This window comes from Coenobita brevimanus, chromosome 38 (genome assembly GCF_032717465.1).
Source record: "Coenobita brevimanus isolate Jiangsu-jjx chromosome 38, ASM3271746v2, whole genome shotgun sequence".
Lineage (NCBI taxonomy): Eukaryota > Metazoa > Arthropoda > Malacostraca > Decapoda > Coenobitidae > Coenobita > Coenobita brevimanus.
The window spans coordinates 49,859,493-49,875,672 of record NC_136991.1 but is presented as its reverse complement, the minus strand read 5'-3'; the positions used below and the strand labels follow the sequence as shown (position 1 = coordinate 49,875,672).

The following is a 16,180-nucleotide window of genomic DNA, read 5'->3' as shown; positions in this document are numbered from 1 at the left end:
GCTTTCTCCAGACAGCCTTATTTAGCATACAACAGACTTTTTGAACTGGAGGTGTTAGATAGAGCCTTAACCCCTTAAAGACAGGTATCGGAATGGTGTGACATACACTCAGGATGGGCATAATTAGTGGGTGCAATATGGTGGGGGGGGGTTGGATATGGTGGGGGGTTTATGGGGGTGGAGGGGTAGGGGATGGTGGGGGCAGTTGGGATGGGGGTGGTGTGTGGGTGTGGTGGTGGGGGACACCCGTCTTTTTGGCCCTAGTACCCTTGGACAGCATATGCAGACATCCATCTTTTAGGGGTTAATAAACGTCAGTATGGGAAGGCTTTCTAAAGTTGAATAAAATTGTCTGGTAGCAGCACAATTGAACTGAGAAAGATGTCACCTGGAGTCAAGGAATGAGACTGGTCTCTAGTACCCAATCCAGACATATTCCAGCCATGTCTTAGGAACTTGATATCATACTTGCATAGACCTGAAGCCATTAGGTTACTGGGTACTTATCTTGTAAAGTTGAATTGCCCGAACCAAATATGAATTTTGTCAAAATGAACCATTCTGCTGGTAGACAATTTTTATTCATGTATTACCAGGTGCCTGATCCTAAGAGTTCATCCAGTAACAATGACCAAAGTTAAAGTGTTCTGCCAGTCAGTCTTTTTGTGATCTTTTCAGTCATCTCCTCTTTCTTAAACACATTCATTGTTAGCTTTGAAATCCTCACTTATTCCAGACATCCAGACCAACTCTGTATGCTCAGCTTCATCCTCATCATTTCTGTTACATTGCTTCTTTCTCAGATTGCCTTCTTTCTCTTCCTTCTCCCAGCAAATGTTTTGTTCCATCCTTTTCCAATCTTCATATGACTTTTCCCTTCCTGTATTACCTCCATCTTTGCTTATACAGTAAAACTCTTCATTTTCATGAAATTGTGGTCATTTTTTAACCTAACTTACTACATCTATCTCCATCCCCCTTTTTTAAAAGTAATCACTTCCTAATCTCTAGATACTGTAATTACATGCGCATTCCTCATGTCACCTTTCTCTGCTGACCTCACTCATTATTTTAGTTCAGGCTATGTCCACATTTTACATCAGACCAGAGCTGGCATTCCTGTATTATGAGGCAGGGGTCTGTACCTCCATACATTCCCGGCCCAGATCATTGCCATTAAAACATGCTTTTAATTCTATTGTGCTGCTTAACCAGCAGTTTTACTTTTTATATTTATTATATATTTATAAAAACATATACTGTTTATAAAATATATGCCACTCAGGGATGAGTGAGGCTGGTCACTGTCATCTTAAATGTCGGGACCAACTGCCTAGCCCCGGGCTCCTACGCTCCTCATGGGGCAATGTAGGATTGGATGATGGATGGATGGATAAATATATATAAATATGGAAAATAAATCACAAATACATGCAATATATAATATGAAGTATAAGTTGCTGACCAATGTTATTCATTGGTTTTTCATCTTGAATATGTGGATTATAGTACGTGAGGTCTATTAAAGATTCAGCATCGCAATAATAGCTTTCAGGCATTACCTGCACCACACTTACCAGGCAGTCAAAGTCTGAGCTGAGACTACTACTCATCCTCATGGGGGTATGCCTCCTCCATTTTCCCATCGTCTCACATTGTGAAAGACCCTGTTCTGATCCTGGCAAGTAGCAGTCAGCCACAGAAAGGCAGTTGCTTGCTTGCTTGCTTGTGGTTGGTGAGTCTTCTCGACTAGAAAGGCCAGGGTAGGGCAACAGTAACAACCTACACCTCACTGTGGGATGGAACCTGGTGAGGCATTGTCTACCACAGGGGTGCACCGGATCCCTACACAGTGTACGTACTGTACTGTGCTTATAGAACAGTTACATAGAGGCAATTTCTTACTTGTGGTTGATGGGTCTGTTCAGCCAGACAGAGCAAGGTTCAGATATACATCTATATCTATATATCTATCTATATATTTAAGTCATCCTAAATGTCTGGACCAAATTGCCTAGCCCCAGGCTCCAATGCTTCTCATAGGGCAACGTAGGATTGGATGATGGATATATATATATATATATATATATATATATATATATATACACATTACTGTATACTCCTTATGGAGCAACATAGGATTGGATGATGGATGGATGGATGGATACACATGTATGTACGTGTATATAAATAGAGAGTACATTTATGGTACAATAATAAAACTTCATCTTCAGACTCTGGTGTATTGAACTTTGTGATATGCATCTCTTTAATCTCTGATATGGGATTGTGTTACTGCTCAAATTCAGATTTAATATCTGTATAACCCTTAGTTTTCAAACTTTATACAACAGGTCATGAGTTAACTGCGCAAATTATAAAAGCTCATTTTAGGTAAATCAGAAAACATGGCAAGGTAAAGAGTTTTCCAGTTTAATAAAGATATCATCATTGTAACAAACACATTTTTAAGCCAAGGAATAGGCTTAAAGGGTACATCAAGAAAATATACAGTATATCATTTTGTTTGGACAGCATTCATACTAACTTATTAATGTACAGTGTCATTAAGATTTGCTAAAATTGCCATTAGAGCTTATATTTGTTTATTGCTTTGTTGAAAATAAAGGATTTTGCAGATTCACTAAATTATGACTGTACTATATACCAGCACTACATACCATAGGTAAACTGGTACGCACTATACATCGTTTGTTTATCAAAGATGTGTAAAAGACTTTTCCGTCATTTTAGCATCGCAGTGCTTAAAGTATTGTCATCATGGGAAAGTTCTTTATAATGACAGATTACAGAATACAGATGAAGGACAGGTTGCATTACTCTGTGTGCACTGTGGAGTACAAGGGGCAACCACTTTACCAATTCACTGATGTGTAACTGATTAACAATCATGCCTTAACTTGCACCTTTTCTCACTGTAACAACCAATTGTTTGATTTTGCACCCAGTTGGTCATACTTTAAGGATAGCTTCCTGATCGATTTAACGTGTTGCAGTGCCTTTTTATTAATAAATACTGAGACAACTGAACAAGTAAGCCTGAATCCCCTACTGCCTATAAATTTCCTAAGCAATACATCCTGTATGTACCAGTACTCTAGAAGTGAAACATTCGCCACTTTGCATTGTAATGGTGTTGAGCTTACTGATAATTTTTTATTGAAAGTGTGATTGTACTGTATAGCGGAAAATACACTCTAAGAGAAGATTGTGATAATACTGTACACTCAAATACATCGATGGAGACCCTGTTATAGTGTGTTTATTTAATGATCATTCACCAAGTGATCAGTTTTTTCAGCAACACCGGTGCTGTATGGCTTATTCACTTAACGTGATTGAGATTTCTGTCCTTTGGTAGCTATTTCCTGTAGCTCAGTTTCAAATTAATACAATAATATGGCCCAGCATCCATTCCACAGCATTTTTTCAAGACTAGTACCATAATCTTATAACTCAGAATTTAATAAGAAGAGACTGCAATTTCATGCCTATATAGCAAGTTGATGACTGCCACTGACCCTGTACTGCAGTAAGAGTATGACTGTAAATGTAACTGTTAATTAGTGACATTATCATCATTCAGGCTGGGACTGAGCTCCAAGTACAGAGTTAAAAACCCAGCTATGACTCTCGCTAGTTATATTACACATCTTAGATTCCTCCCCCTCCCCCTCCCTAGTTTTACAGCAGGCTGGCACTAGTACTGGACAAAAATTCATTAAAGCAGCTACATGTGGCCTGATAACGGCTTGGTGTCACAGGTGGAATCTTCTGCTATGACACGAGTGGCCATCAGGTAAACAAACCTGGCCCACGAAAATACACCTGTGGTACATCGCAACTGCACTGTACAGTGCAACTCAGTCTGAATGATCACAGAAATTCCATCTTTGGAAAGCAATTGGTCCCCATTTACTAATGTACAGGTGAGGCAGTACAACATAATCTCACTGAAGTGCCTGAATAGTAAAGTACAGGATGCTGCAGCAATTTTAGTTCACCAATATTATCAAAAGACCTTAATATTTCTCAAGAGAAAACTTACTTGTTCAGCACTGTACTTTACGAATATTGGTGGTGTTTGCCATTTATGAGCCACTTGCTCGGTAACACAGTACATAAGTACTTATCAAGCTGTATTCAAGCGATGCTGAATGATTTGCCTGTTTTTAGATACCAAGTGATACCTGTACATACTACACTTTTCCTTGACAATTAGCAACTTTACATAGTGCATCTGTATCTGAATAGGGAAAAATAGCCATTATTGCCTTTCATTATTATACAGCAAATGAATAGTTAGTATTCTTGACACATTTTCCTTCAGCAGAGGCTATTGCTGAACAAACTGTACCTCTAGTTTGTGGCCTGCATAACTGCTGACAACTGGTTACATTCAGGGTCTGTCCAGCTTCCAAGACAATACAGGTACATGCAAATGAAGTAAGGTTTACTAATTTGTACCATACACAAAAGTCTTATACTTACACTGTACCTTTATTAATAGCAACTACCTAAGCTAATCATTAGTAATATTGAGCACTTGCAGGCTGGGAATCACCACTCAAACTCCTGGTGCCACTGCAGCTCCTGCTAGTCAGAGCCTTTAGGAGCAGCATACTTCTTTTTCCCAGCTTCATTAATCACGCAGATGTGCTGTAGGTAGGTTATAAAACAAAATTAGTGGGCTTCTGTATGATCAAAGCTTATATATCCATTCACCCTCATGAAGACAGACCATAAGATACTTGGAACAGCCACCAAGCAATATGGGGTAGGACAGCACTTCTCAGCGAGCTATGGACAGAGGCATAAGGTGTCTGAGTACAAGTATCCTTCACTCAGTGATGTACCAGTTAGCATTATTTCATTTTAATATGGACAAGTTTTTTTTACATCCTCTTCCAGTCAGTGATGTGCAATTATTGTTATTTTTTATTTACTGACTGACTGATTTATCTATTTTTATGATAGCCAAGAGAGGCAAAAATCTGCATTTTGTTGGGCAGAGGTGCACTTCAATCCTCAGCTGTCTATCCACCATGGATACTATGTCTCCTGGTTTGGCAACTCACACTGCCATCAGCCTCTCACGTATATTGAAAGGTAAGCATACCAGTAGTAAATATGATGATCTGTGTATTGTAGCTGTAAACAACAATAAGTATTTTGTGAACTACAGTGAAGATGTGAGTGATATGTGTGAAAACTGCAGTTAAGTAGCATGTTGCTGACTAGCCACACCCACCACCAATTCTGTACCCTAATTGTATTGTGATCTTGAGAGTCTGTTATGAACAGTGATATGATATATATTATCTTTACCTTATAACTGTGATAAGTAATCATTGTAGAGCTTGAGTGTTTTTTTTCTTTTCTGTTCTTCTAGTGCTATGTCAGGAGTTAAGTATGCAGCCAAGTCCCCTGTCTCAGGAAAGGTTAACCTTGTTCATAATACAATGCAAAACGTTAAGTTAGGCATTATTTGCTGACAAGATAGTACTGATGGGTTTGGCCTCCTCATAGTACAGTACAGCCACATGGAGAGACAGACAGACAAATGAGGAAATAAAGGAGCATTGTGGTGTTGATGTGAATGTGATTGAAAATGTTAAGAGAAATACTGTACTCTGAGATGGTCTGGCCATGTGGTGAGGATGGAGAATGAAAGACTAACTAGAAGTGTGTATGTGTGTGAGGTGGAGGAGACCAAGGATGAGATAGAGGGACAGAGTGGAGAGATATATGACAGGAGGGTGTGAGTTGGAGGGAGAACAGCTGAATGACAGAGGGCAAAGCAATATGGAGGCAACTTGATTGTGGCTACCCTTTAAATGGATTGAGGTATCTGGCAATGGATAGACTGACAGATAAACTTCCAGCAAAACCTTATAGCTGGTTTTCATATTTTACTACACACTTGAATATTCATACACCCTATACCTTATTGTCAGGGCAGCTCTAGAAGTGCCCTTTACCCTGCAGTGGTTGCTAGTAGTGGTTTCAAGCAGCTTATAAACCAATCTTCATGAGGGTGCCATGTCAGCTAGGGAACTGGATGAGTATACAATAATATGAAAAAAATATATATTTATAGCGGCAAATGCTGTAGTAGAAAAATTACTGTATAATCAGTCAATATCCATCATCCTATTCTTATTCTGAGCTACAAGAAAACAATCATGTAACTTACATTCAGATCTCGGAAGTATTCATTATAGTCCAGTGCATATCCCACCACAAACAAATTGGGAATTTCAAATCCACAGTCTGGAACATATAAACAGATTTTTCATACACTGACAGGGGATTCTTGGTCAGTTTTCATGCCACTACAGTATAAACTTTAATTTCATTTTATCTAACATAACTTTCTTCAGAAATGAAAACTGTCATAATTCATAAGGTTTAGCACTTAAAATTTTCCAGTCCTCTTGTGCATGAACATCTGAAATTTTAAACTTCATGAAGAACAACTTTTATGCTTAAAAAAAAAAAAAAAAGTACAGGTAAACCCTGATTTACAATACCCATGTATGCGACACCCTGGATTAGTGATGGGGGTAGAAATACCACCCTACCCTGCCTAATGGTGGCCAAGCCCTAGTTTAATGATGGGTCCTCTGATGTTTCGTCCAGAAGTGATAAGCCAAAAGTTTGAATCACACGCGTTCCTGCGGCCAGCTGAGCCCGCCCGCCTGCCGGGATGCACAGAAACACTTGCGCAGCCCCCATACCCATCGCTCACCCTGCGTGCACCCTTATTGTTCTTCTAGCACCGGCCATCTCTGAGTGAGGAACTTTCTTACGCTCACCTACCCCACATCATGTTGCATCACCAACATTACGCAAGATGCTGTTGTAGTGCATCGTAACTGTCCCAGCAGTGCCATGAGTAAGGCAGTGATACTAATTGTGTGTGGAGTGTGATTTTGGCCTAAATAAGTGTGATCTTGTCTGGTAAGAGAGCTGCACTTGGTGGGGATAGCAGTGACCCTAGTCTGAGTGGTATGCGACTGGCTAGTGTTAGTGCTGGTGATGTTCCTGTGAAGCGCACTCGCAAAACTGTGTCTCTGGAAGTGAAGTTAGATATTCTTAACCACCACAACAAAGGCGAGGGAGTGTGTGCCATCACCTCTTGTCTCCATATGGCCCAGTCGACTGTCTCCACCAGTATTAAGAAGGAAAAGGCCATCAAGGCTGCCGCTGGGGAGGTTGCTACCTTCACCGCCTCCCGTCTCACCCACTATACAGAGCCTGCAATGGAGGAGCTGGAGCGGGTGCTCTGCACGAGGGTGGAGAACCAGAACAGGAGGAAGGCACCCACGAGTCAGACGATCATATGCACGAAGGCTCTCTCCGTGGGCCAAATAAAGGTGAGACACAATCTTGATGCTAGTGAAACTTTTAAGGCTACCCATGGGTGGTTTGACTGATTTACGAGGCGGGCAAGCCTCCACAACGTCAGGATGTCTGGTGAGGCGGCAAGTGCGGATGCGGCACTGTTCCTTGATGAACTTATGCGCATCATCGAGGGTGGCTACAGTGCGAAACAGGTTTTGAATTTTGACAGGACTGGGCTCTTTTGGAATGGAATGTCCTCAAAGACATCTTGCAACAGAGGAAAAGTCCACGCCAGGGTTCGAGACCTCGTAGGACCGACTTACACTGCTGTTGGGGGACAACGCCGAGGTTGACCTGAAGTTAAAACCACTCCTTGTCTACCACTGCGAAAACCCAAGGGCTGGTGGGCTATGTTAAAGAGAATTTAGGGGTGATTTGGAAGTTAAACAAGAAGGCCTGACTTCTGATATCTGTTCGTCCTATTTCCACTCATACCTCTCTCGTGTTCTTAAGAAGTATGCCTCAAGGGAGAACTTGGCAAGCAGATTTCTCGTGGTGGTGGACAATGCACCTAGCCACCCTCCTGTGATGAAGGACTGGGCCAACAACATAGAAGTGGTGTTCCTGTCCCCCAGCACCATGTCGTTGTTGCAACCCATGGACCAGGGAGTGATCACGACGTTCAAGGTGTACTACCTCTACCACAGCATGCAGCAGTTGGTGAGGGCGTGTGACACCAATGACAGGGCGACGGTGCAGTCCGTTTGGAAAGGATATAATATACACAATGATGTCAAGAACATCACGGCTGCATGGAGGGAAGTAAGCAGGCCTCCATGAACAGTGTGTGGCACAAGTTGTGGCCGGAGTGCATTCACTTCTTCACCGGCTTCCTGAGGGCATGCGAGCACCGCTAGTAGAATGGGTGTGGCAGGACATTGTGCAACAGTCACGTGAGGCAGACTTCAGGGAGGTCGACGAGCGTGATGCATAGGAGTCCTGGAAAGCCACAGTATGAAGATTCTGAAGGAGATGATGACCAAGGCTGATGAGGGCATCGATCTTATGTACACTCATGACCCTCTCTCAGGACAAAGCAGGGACGCATCTGATCGGCTGGAGGAGGGGATGAAGGTGTACAGGGCAATGCTGGAGGAAAAGAAGAGGGTGGCCAGGCAGACTACCATCACTGCCTTCTTCAAACAGGCCCCCACCATGCCAGCGACCCACAGAAGATGTCTGCGCCCTTGACCAACAGAGCATCTCCCCAGCCATCGACCAGCAGAGAAACTCTGAGGTCCTTCTCCCACCGAGGACGTGCTTGGCCCCTAGTGCTGGACCTCATCCCAAGCTGATCCCCGTCTCCCACATCACCTGAATTTCCACTGCAGCACCCTGCCACTCTATCGCTACCTTCCTCTCCCCAGCCTTGATCTCGACACCACTTTGGCCACCACCTGTGTCTCCCTCGCCACAATGTGAGCCACCTCATTTATCTCCCTCGCACCTCACTGGTCATCGCAGCTGTCTCCCTCTCCACTTCTTCTGTCATTGCATTGCATCCCATCGCCACCTTGTGAGTCATCACATCGCACCCTATCACCATCCCCAGAGTCAGCGCATCAGTCTCCCGTTACCATTACCCCACCTCACCAGGCTTCCCCCCCCCCCCCTTCTGACCCTCCCTCAGAGATTGGGTTTGAGGGCTTTGAAGAGGATGAATGAGTGCTAGGGAGTCCCACATGTCCCCTAGCCTTAGGGAGGGATAGCAAGGATGACAACCAGGACAGGACATGGACTTAGAAGTAAGTAATGAGAGGTGTTTGATATTTTCAGACCTATATTTTATGATTTTCAGAGTTTATTTTTTGATTTTAGTGAGTCATTAACTGGTGTTGGACTTAGGTTAGCTTCTTTTACAGCTGTTAGGCCATTTAGATTGGCTTTAAACATTTTTTAGATTCATTTGGTTGGGTTTAGGAGTTGGTTGGGGGGGAAACCCAGGGGCCAAAAATGCATCCCTGTATTCTACATCTTAAATTGTTTCCAATTTACGAGACCCTGCCTAGCAATGGGTTTTTACTTAACCAATTTTTTTTTTTTTTTTTTATGTGTCCGACTCTGGGCATAGGCTTCACAGCCTGCTATCAAGGCCCAGCAGTCCTCCTACATACCATGCACCTACATGTCACCACTTCGGCGCTAATACCCACCGTCCATATTGAATACATGCTAGGGCTGTCTCATACAGGACTGGTGTATTGCACTGTTAAACCAGGGTTTGCTTGTACCTGCAGCTTTACCTAAAAGTGTTTCTAGAAAATCACGCATAAATCACATCTTTTGCCAGCAGTGAATACTTTACATAATTTCGAGAGAAAATAAAAAGAATGTCAACAGTCAGTGGGATGAAGAGGATACCAAATACTATAAGTGTACTAACAATCTGGCCTATAGCCTGTTGATCCTGGGCGTCTCTTGACTAACAGTGATGCAACCTTGACCGATTTTGGCTGGTGTTGGCGAAGAATGGCGAGAAGCTTTGCCATGGTGTGGCCTGTATCAATAATGTCCTCCACTACCAACACATTACGACCACGCAGACTGTTCATGCTGTCACCACCAATCACTTGGATGTCACCCGTAGAGTCATCATTCTGCCAAGTTTTAAAATACAGTAGTACAGTATAGAAAGACAGCGATGCAAGGTACAGCCACTGCTCACAAACTGCATAAAAAAATGTTCTCAAGTGTCTCCTCAGGTTTTTTATTTACTGTGTTTATTCGTTTATCAGGGATTAAGATAGGTTAAACAAAATAAGAAAATATTAATAGCAACCTCATAGCTCTTGAGTCTAATGAAGTCGACATAGAGTGGGACGGAGACAGATCCGTGGGAGCGGTTTAGTGTGGTCAGTTTATCCAAGAGGTCAGTGAAGAACCGGTAGCCACCCTTCAGTACACACAGGGCTGTCAGGGGTTCGTCCTTCACATCTTGGAAGATATCCCGAGCCAGTCTTTCAGTTCTGGGAGCAGGAATATATAAAATAATACAGAAATTTTTCCCCTCCTTGCAAGCTAAAAATTGTACTGTCAGTAGCCAGATACCTGAATCCCATAAGGGATGGCCACAACCATATCTCCTCATCATCACCCTGTCCCCTGCCATGGCTACCCTCCCTCCAACTCACCCACATCCCTCTCAAGTCTCCACACTCCATCTCTCCATCTCATCACTGGTCTCCACCTCCCCACTTCTGTTCCACCTCATTCACACACACTTCTGGTCAGTCTCTCAATCACCATCCTTTCCACATGACCAAACCATCTCAGAATATTTCTCTTAATGCCCTCAGTCACATCCTCATCAACACCAAAACACTCCCTCACTTCTTCACTTGTCTGTGTGTATACAAAATACAAAAGTGGAAGGACATCATTAGAATGCCCATTGAAATGGGACCTGTAAACTACTTCAGTCCTGGTTTTTGCCTCAATTCATGATAAGATGTTTCCACTTAGGATACCCGGGTAATGTAAAAGTATGTACTGGACATGCTGATTAGTCATCATCATTATATCTATCGCCTTTCTCATGGGGAACACATCGACGGGGTGGCCATGACAGAAGCACCTCCAGGCTACTTTATCCTTTCAAATTCTTACTCTCAAACACTCTTCCTCTTCCTTTTCTTTCACCAGTATAATATCAGTCTATAAATTTAGTATTACCTGTCTTGAATGAGTCCCCATGGAATCAAAATGTTCTCTAAGTCCTCTTCATAATGTTTAGGGACGCAAAAGTGTGTCTGCGCATACCCATGGTAAGCATCAGGTATCTGAAAGAAAATAAATATATAAACATTAAAACGTTTGCAGTTGTTCCGTACACTAGAGAGGGATGCTTTCTCATGTTGGCACTGATGTAACTAGTCAGCTCCACCGCCTGTTATTCAAACATCCCTCCACTCCCTCTCAATCCCTCTACAGGAGGGTAGTGAGCTGCAGATAAAAGGCAACTTCATTCTGCAGTCCACTGGGTTCACATTTCGGAAGAACCTGGGAGTATAGGTACTACTACCCTGTACATACACATCTTGTAGTGAATTCGTGTTACATTGTTAAGTATTTCAACCTTCTGCACAACCACAATTAGTAAGGGTACTAAGAAACATTTAACCCCTTCAATCTAGGCTGGCACAGGAGTTGAAAAGGCCGGGTTCGGCAGAGAGGCGGATGGGATGGTGATTGAACAGGGCATGAAGTGCATATCCTGTAGTACAGTAGGCGTGGTGGTGGCAGTAGTGGGAAGGTCCTAGGAATTTCCTGTGGGGAGTCAGAAACTGAAAGGGGCGGTAGGATAGTATAAAATGGAAGTGGGAGGGATGGGACAGGCTGGGGTGGGTGGGATGGCTCAGGATGGAGGTGGGAGGGGTGGGTTGAATGGGTCAGGATGGAGGTGGGAGAGGTGGGTTGGATGGATCAGGATGGAGGTGGGAAGGGTCGGAATGAAGGTGGGAAAGGTTGGGATTGAGGAGGGAGGGGTGGGTGCGATAGGCTATGAAGGTATGTGGTGGGCATCGTTGCGAAAGTATGCAGTGTGAAGATGGCTATAGGTTGGGTGATATTAGTCGTAGTGAAGGTTTAAATCACTATTTAAACACACACACAGGTTGATCTCTTCAAATACTGAATCCACCTTTCCTGTCTGACGATTTTGTTTCAAGTTTTACGGGAGACCTTTCGAAGCGGAGGAAGTAAATAAAGGCAACTTATAGGCCCTACCCTTCCTAGACGTGTAAGCTAAGTTGAATAATTTGTGTGTGTGTGTGTGTGTGTGTGTGTGTGTGTGAGAAAGAGAGAGAAGGGGGGGGGGTCTAGAGCCACTGACCCGTCAAGGCAAAGGGACGAAGGCTCAAGCCCCTTTGAGTCATACCGGTACACGCCCCTGCTTGTCGGTGGTACACGTGACCAATGGCGAGACCTTGGCCCGTATTCTCGTTGATTGAGGAAGCTCCCTAGCATCTTTTCCTAAGCGATTTATTTTTATTACACCTTACTGTCCTCTTCCCTGTTACATAAATCCTTCCAATATCGCCATAAGCTGCATAAATAAAGAAACAAAAGGATATTCAGCAGGCATAAACAAAAATAAATTGCTAAGGAAGAGGTGTGACGGAGCTTTCCTGACCAACCAGAATACGAGTCCTTATGCAATCTGCGTACACCTGTTTAAGTGACCACTGCTTACATAATTAAGAATTCGGTTGCCACGCGCATGCTACCTATGACCTACTTAAGGATTGAACTCCCCTTTAACAGAGCTGTGAAAGAAAAAAAAAAAATAAGGGTCGAATATCTCTTAGCAACAATGGGCTATGTATGAACCCACCAAAAAGATTATCTGTGAATGACCCTCGTTCCTGAGAGTGGTGGGGTCTGACGCGGGCAGGCCATATACCTAGCATTGCCTCCACGGGTTCAGCAGATTACATAACTTGGATTTATCATCTTGACCTTACCTTTCTGATTTCTCATCCAAGAAACACTACGTAAATATAACTACTGCAACCGACGTGTAAATCCAAGAATATTGAGTACAGTACTGGTGGCTAATTTCCCAACTCGGAGTCTACACGATTTATCTCACGTCTTATCAGTAACCACGTGTAGGCGAAGTGGTATCCCCATGTGGCTGGAATGCTTTGATTCAACCAGCCTTGACATAAACCTCTCTCTCTCTCTCTCTCTCTCTTTTAATGTGAATTTAGCCTACCCTAATCCATCCCCTCGACTCTTTGGTGCTGCTTCTCAATTACTGAAGTGTAGCCTACCGCCAAGGATTATCTAACTTCCCTATTCCCCCTGGGGAGGGGGGGGGGAATACTTCCCCAGTGCCCCTGGTTGTCGTAAGAGGCAACTAGAAAGGGCCTCTTTGCCTCCAATCTTTACCTCCGCTAAGGAGGTTATGTTTTACCTCACGTTGGTTTGTTTGTCTGTCTGTTAGCAGCATTACTCAAAAAGTTATGAACGGATTGTGATGAAATTTTGTGGAAGGGTGGGTCATGGGCTAAGGAAGAAAAGATTAAATTTGGGGGCGGATTCGGATAATCCCGGACAGTATCTCCAAAAGTTCTCCATGAATTCCAATGAAGTTTTGCGGAAAGGTGGGCCATGGACCAAGAATTGATCAAATTTTGGGGTTGGATCCGGATCCTGTATCCATGGATCAGGATCCTTTTTAATGGCAATGGCATTTGCGGTGGTATGCGCTCTCTGAGCGCTCTCTTTACTACACTGTTCGTGTCTCATGTTCTACCTCTTGATATTTTTGTGTTTCTTCCGGTCTTTAATTTTCCTTTACCCCTCTCAGGCTAGACCTTTGGTTTAATAGCATGAAAAGTTTAAGGACCTCCCGCTGATATTAACCCTTCCTCCCATCCCGGGTAAAGTCGTTCAAGTAACTGACCAATCAAGCTGTTTTAATGCTACTGTAAGGCCACTTCTAAGCCATGACCACTTTACGCCAAGGCCACTTCTGTACGAAGACCACTTCTATGTCTCTTTTTCCCGTTTTTGTTTCATTGTTATATAGCTTTCCTCTGTATTAGTACCATAAGGTTTTAGATATCTGGTGCTAGAGATCTGCCGGTTCCCTGCATACACACTACCGGTTGATATGCCCCGCTACTGCATCTTTCATTTATTAAAAATGTAGGCAATTTCTATCTAACAAGTAGCAGAGAGCAATCAGTCCATTACTAATACTTTACATGCAACTCATACCACTTATAACTTCCACGGTTCAACCACGTATCATAATTATCGGTATTATTATAGTTTCAGCCAAAACCACAATTACTAGATTTTGATCTTTTTTTTCGGTATTTTTGACAATTCTACGACACTCCTTCTATGGCATTTTCGTCGCTAATTAGTTTTACTCTTGAAGGTTATTATCTTCAAGAGTAAAAAAAAAAAAAATGCGTCGACAATGCCATAGAAGAAAAGCGTCGTACAATTGTTTTAAATACCGAAATATGGATCAAAATCTTGTAATTGTGTTTCTGGCTGAAACTATAATTTTACCTTTAAATGCTATATTAATCCTGACCACAGTAATACACAGGTAATGAAAATGTGAGGTTTGTATTTCGCATTCTCGCCCTTTGATCCTGAGTGACGTTCCACTAAACTTTTCGCTACCGATGTGACAAAGGTTAGTATCAGAATGTGCAGTTACATGAAACAAAGTGTCATTTCCGAGAAATTCTGAAAACGTTTGAAATTTCCAACCAATGTGCCATACAGGTTAACATCAGAATGTGCAGTCTTATGAAGCCATTGTCATTCCTGAGTAGTTCTGAAAACGTTAAAAATTCCACAACAGTATAATCACCAAATGACATCCAAGCTAACGGCATCGGTGTACACCGCCGGATACCGAAGCATCCCCTGATGATGTAACGACCTGGACTGTGTTTAATGTTTACTCACTTTGATGTAGTCCTGAGCCATCGCAGGAAGACGTCCACAGAGCTCAAATTACGCAACACACCACCAGCCCGGCACACCACATACAACTGAACCGCCAAGACCCAGTCAATACGCGCCTCTGGGGCTAGATAACCGCCATCTGATCTTCCTCTAACCCTCCTCTCCCTCTCAGGCTCCCTCCCTCCACAAGAGTTACCAGATGTAGGATTCGCAGGTACAGTATATGCATTGTGAAAAGCAGTTGATGTTCAAATGTACATGAAGGGGTCGTTTACATATGTTTCATGTCGTTAGGATTTAGTAGCCTGACTGATTTAGTAGCCTGACAACGTGTGAATTTAATTAGCAAGACTTGTAGTCATCAAAGGTGGCTTACCACTTAACATTATCTTCTTTTATTGAACATCAAAGAACATTTTATTGCATCCCTCAGCTTCATACCTTGCAGGATAATGCCATCGAATAGCACTCTGTTGTCTATCTTTCATAAGAAAACATTCAAACTAAAAAAATCAAAATTGATTCAGGTGGTTGCCACTTGCCGCAGACCGAAGTTAATTGCCCTTTCTAACTTGTAATTTGACCACAACATATCGTCATCTTGTTGATCTCTAGTTAGTTGAACGTACTGTACATAGAATACACAATGGCACATCAAGATACTTTTGACATAAGAGATAAAGCAAACAGCAACGATTATGGAGGCTTTGTGTGTGTGCGTGTGTGGTAACAACACAGAGGGTTCTTTATGTCCAGCGAGATATTATGATGCTGTATTATGCGTCGTTGCATTGTATTTACTCTCCTTGGAGGGCACACACACTGTAGTTCTTTACACATATTCCTTACTTGCAGACACTGCAAGCAGTATACAATCAGGAACACACCATAATCGCTCCAGACACTTCCATACACGTTGTAGGCTCTACCCCCCCCCCCCACCCGACGCTGAAGGGAAGCCTACCTGTAGTAGAGCTGTGACCCTTGAAAAGTAGTAGCTGAAGCGTTCACAAGGGAGTCAAACCTCCCGTATTTCCCTGCTCCTCGCCGTGGGAAGGACCCTGGTCTAACCCTGTGTTGTGTACCACAAGGTGGTGCCGGTTCCCTAACACTGTATTGTACTACACCTGTCCAGGAGGACGGTCTCAAAGAAGCAGTTGTTTACCTGTGGTTGATGGGTCATCTCGGCCGAACAGGCCGGAGTTATGCAACAACTCCCCCATCTCTCTCTCTCTCTCTCTCTCTCTCTCTCTCTCTCTCTCACACACACACACACACACACACACACACACACACACACACAAACAAACAAGCC

The 16,180-nt window shown here is 43.1% G+C and overlaps 1 protein-coding gene across 1 annotated transcript; it reads right to left on the bottom strand.

Moving 5' to 3' along the window:
- Positions 1-4,617: 4,617 nt before the first annotated feature.
- On the bottom strand, positions 4,618-14,959 carry LOC145396583 (hypoxanthine-guanine phosphoribosyltransferase-like). The gene is made up of 6 exons (XM_080269958.1): positions 14,866-14,959; positions 11,101-11,207; positions 10,208-10,394; positions 9,812-10,025; positions 6,218-6,294; positions 4,618-4,680 (listed from the first exon to the last, which is right to left on the bottom strand). Exons 1-6 carry the CDS (start codon positions 14,884-14,886, stop codon positions 4,618-4,620), a joined length of 669 nt encoding a protein of 222 aa, XP_080126084.1. The 5' UTR covers positions 14,887-14,959.
- Positions 14,960-16,180: the final 1,221 nt, after the last annotated feature.

Excerpts from the sequence above, each read along its gene's own strand:
- LOC145396583 (XM_080269958.1), bottom strand. The coding sequence starts at position 14,886 with ATGGCTCAGGACTACATCAAA. Across the intron at positions 10,395-11,100 it reads TGGGGACTCATTCAAGACAG|AACTGAAAGACTGGCTCGGG; the intron begins GTAATACTAAAT and ends TCCTGCTCCCAG. Across the intron at positions 6,295-9,811 it reads AACAGGCTATAGGCCAGATT|ACTGTGGATTTGAAATTCCC; the intron begins GTTAGTACACTT and ends TATATGTTCCAG.